This window comes from Penaeus monodon, chromosome 9, assembly GCF_015228065.2.
Source record: "Penaeus monodon isolate SGIC_2016 chromosome 9, NSTDA_Pmon_1, whole genome shotgun sequence".
Classification (NCBI taxonomy): domain Eukaryota; kingdom Metazoa; phylum Arthropoda; class Malacostraca; order Decapoda; family Penaeidae; genus Penaeus; species Penaeus monodon.
The window spans coordinates 24,122,081-24,124,580 of NC_051394.1; the positions used below are offsets into that span (position 1 = coordinate 24,122,081).

The following is a 2,500-nucleotide window of genomic DNA, read 5'->3' on the forward strand; positions in this document are numbered from 1 at the left end:
TATATATATATATATATATATATATATATGTTTATACACATATGTTATCAGGATGTGACTTCCCTAGAGAAGAATACTTGAATCTATTCACGACCTTCACCATCGTTTTGTTAGCATGAAAGAGAAATTCAGTGAATGGGAGACTGTGGAGCCATCCGTGACCCTCCCCCCACCCCCCCACATATATAATTATGTAAACTACACTCTCGTCCCCTCTTTGAAGATTAGGCTGCTCCTTAAACTCCCTTACGTGCGGGTTGTGTGCCCCCTTAACCCCCCCCCCCAATACCCCCGTTGAGTTACGTCATACCAGTCGGGCCAGGCCCCCTCAGCCCCCTTTCTTGCCCCCTCTTCCGTGGCTCCGCCCTCATTCATCGAGACTCCGCCCCCTGTGCCCGGGCGCTCCCGCTCTCTCTGCCTCGCAGCGCTCAGGCTCCCCCTTATAAACTTGCCTTCTCGTGTCCTTCCCTGCCAGAACCCGGCTGTGAGATCCCTCCCAAAGACCCAGTTCGCCCTCAAGTCCCAGCTTTCTCATCTGCCGCAGCGGAGCCCCACTGTCAGCATGGAGGCGCTGTCGATCCAGAGCCAGGTACACTGACGCTGGTGTGGTCACGTAAGGCGGCGGCGCCCTCACCAGGGCCGGTCCATCCACCTTCCCCTCCTTCAGAAAGGGGGCAAGACCTCGCCTACCCACCTCCCACTATAGGAGGACGGGTGCCAGGGCTGGCCCTTCCACCCCTGGAAGCCCGTCTCTTCTCCTCCCCGCCCCTTTTTCTCATCTTCTCTGGCTCTCAAGTTATGCTGAGAGTGTCTCTGGTTGATAGAATATTATAGTATTTGTAAATTCTGATTGAAGCTATGTGCTACTTTCTCTCTTTCTCTCTCTATCTTTGAGGTGTATTCACCATAATTTATAAATTTATCTATAGTGAATGCATGTACTTCCTGTAACTCATCTTAGCTGAGCATGTCACTTTGTTTAGCCTTGTTATAAATGTATCAAACAAAGGACAGCTTTGCAGTGGTCATGTTAAAATAGATTTAGCTCATTGATCCATTTTAGCAATGTCAGACTTCCAGTTTCCTATAGTGTCTGTGATATTTAATCATATCAGCTGTTTGCGACAAGTTCCACTGTATAGTCCCTGACTCTAGGTTATTCATTAATTTTTTATGTAAATGAGCAGCAGATTGTCTGTCCAAGCACCAGACTTACTTGCCTGCTGAGAGATAGGAGGCACTTTTCTTAGACCTTTTTCATATAAGTTATTTCTTATCATTTCTTTGTGCACAAAGTTTCCTCGTGTAGCCCCAAGTCGCGGTGCTGCTTCACTTCAGTGGTACAGTTACAAGTGCTGGTGTTGAGCTGCCTTAATGTAATCAACTAAGGTATGATGTTCTGGTGTGACACAAGATAGGAGTTATCACTGTAATCATCAGGGAAGCGCCCTCAGCACGGCCTCAGCGCGGGCGGTGCTGAGGGCCGAGTAGGGTGTTGAGTGTCTGTGTAGCGGGACTCTTACGGTGTGTTATGTCGTGCAGCCGTACCGCACACTGCCACTCGTGCAGCCGTCCGCCAAGGCGCGCTCCGACATGGGGATCGGTAGCATCTCTCACCTGAAGATGCAAGACGATCACATCTCGGGCGACAAGCAGCCTCAGTTAGCGCCACACAGCCAGGCCCTGGCGGCCAAGGCCAAGCACGACGAGCTTGTCATGAAGCAAAAGGTACGGAGGCCGCCGCTGGCTGCCCTGGGGGGTGTGGACGGTCAGGGAGGGGGAGAGGAGGAGGGGGAGGCTATGCAGGGGGGGTGCGAGGGCGGTGCAGTTAGGGGCCGGGAGGGCGGTGGGCCGAGGGCTGCGCCTCGCAGGAGGAATTCCACCGTAGCCGCATCCGGAGCAGCAGCAGCGCCCAGTGGAGGTAAAGTGAAAGACGATTTTATGAAGATTAACAAAACGACGTTCAACATCGGGGGTCAGATCGTCCAGCTGAAGGACCCAGGGAAGGGCGAGGCCCTCGAGGAGGAGAACAAGCCGACTTTGACTCTGCGGCGAAGGAGCGCCACGGCCTCGCACGAAGGGGACTTAGAAAAGAGTCTGGACTCTCTCCGTCTCTCGCAGCGGGCCGAGGGCGGGAGGAGCCGCTCCTTGGGTTACGAAGTGACGACATCTCGCCTGGAGGAGCTCGAGGACAACGTCGTGCTGCCCCTCCCCTCGAAGGACGAGCCGGAGGTCGAGTACACCTTCTCTCTGCGCCCCCCACCTGCAGCTCGCGAAGTGAGCTCGATGGACGTCGAGGAAACGGTCAAGCTGGTCGTGCCGAGGCCCAAGCCGGTGCAGCCGGAAGTGCAGTCGGTCAACGTGAGGGAGACGGTGAGGATCAGAAGGACGTACTACATCCCTTGACCCCGCGACGAAGCCTGAGGACTCTCCAAGGAATCTCTCTCGCAAGACGAGGCCGAGCTCCGCTGACGTCAGTGGAAAGTCGGCGGAGAGAAGG

At 54.4% G+C, this 2,500-nt stretch overlaps 1 protein-coding gene across 1 annotated transcript in view; it reads left to right on the plus strand.

Moving 5' to 3' along the window:
• LOC119577059 (LIM domain-binding protein 3-like) overlaps nt 1-2,500 on the plus strand; it is a gene marked incomplete in the record, with an annotated part of 99,502 nt that overhangs the window by 70,634 nt on the left and 26,368 nt on the right. Inside the window, 2 exon segments of the mRNA XM_037924730.1 lie at nt 476-589; nt 1,543-1,728. Of these exon segments, the coding sequence (XP_037780658.1) occupies nt 476-589; nt 1,543-1,728 (300 nt within the window).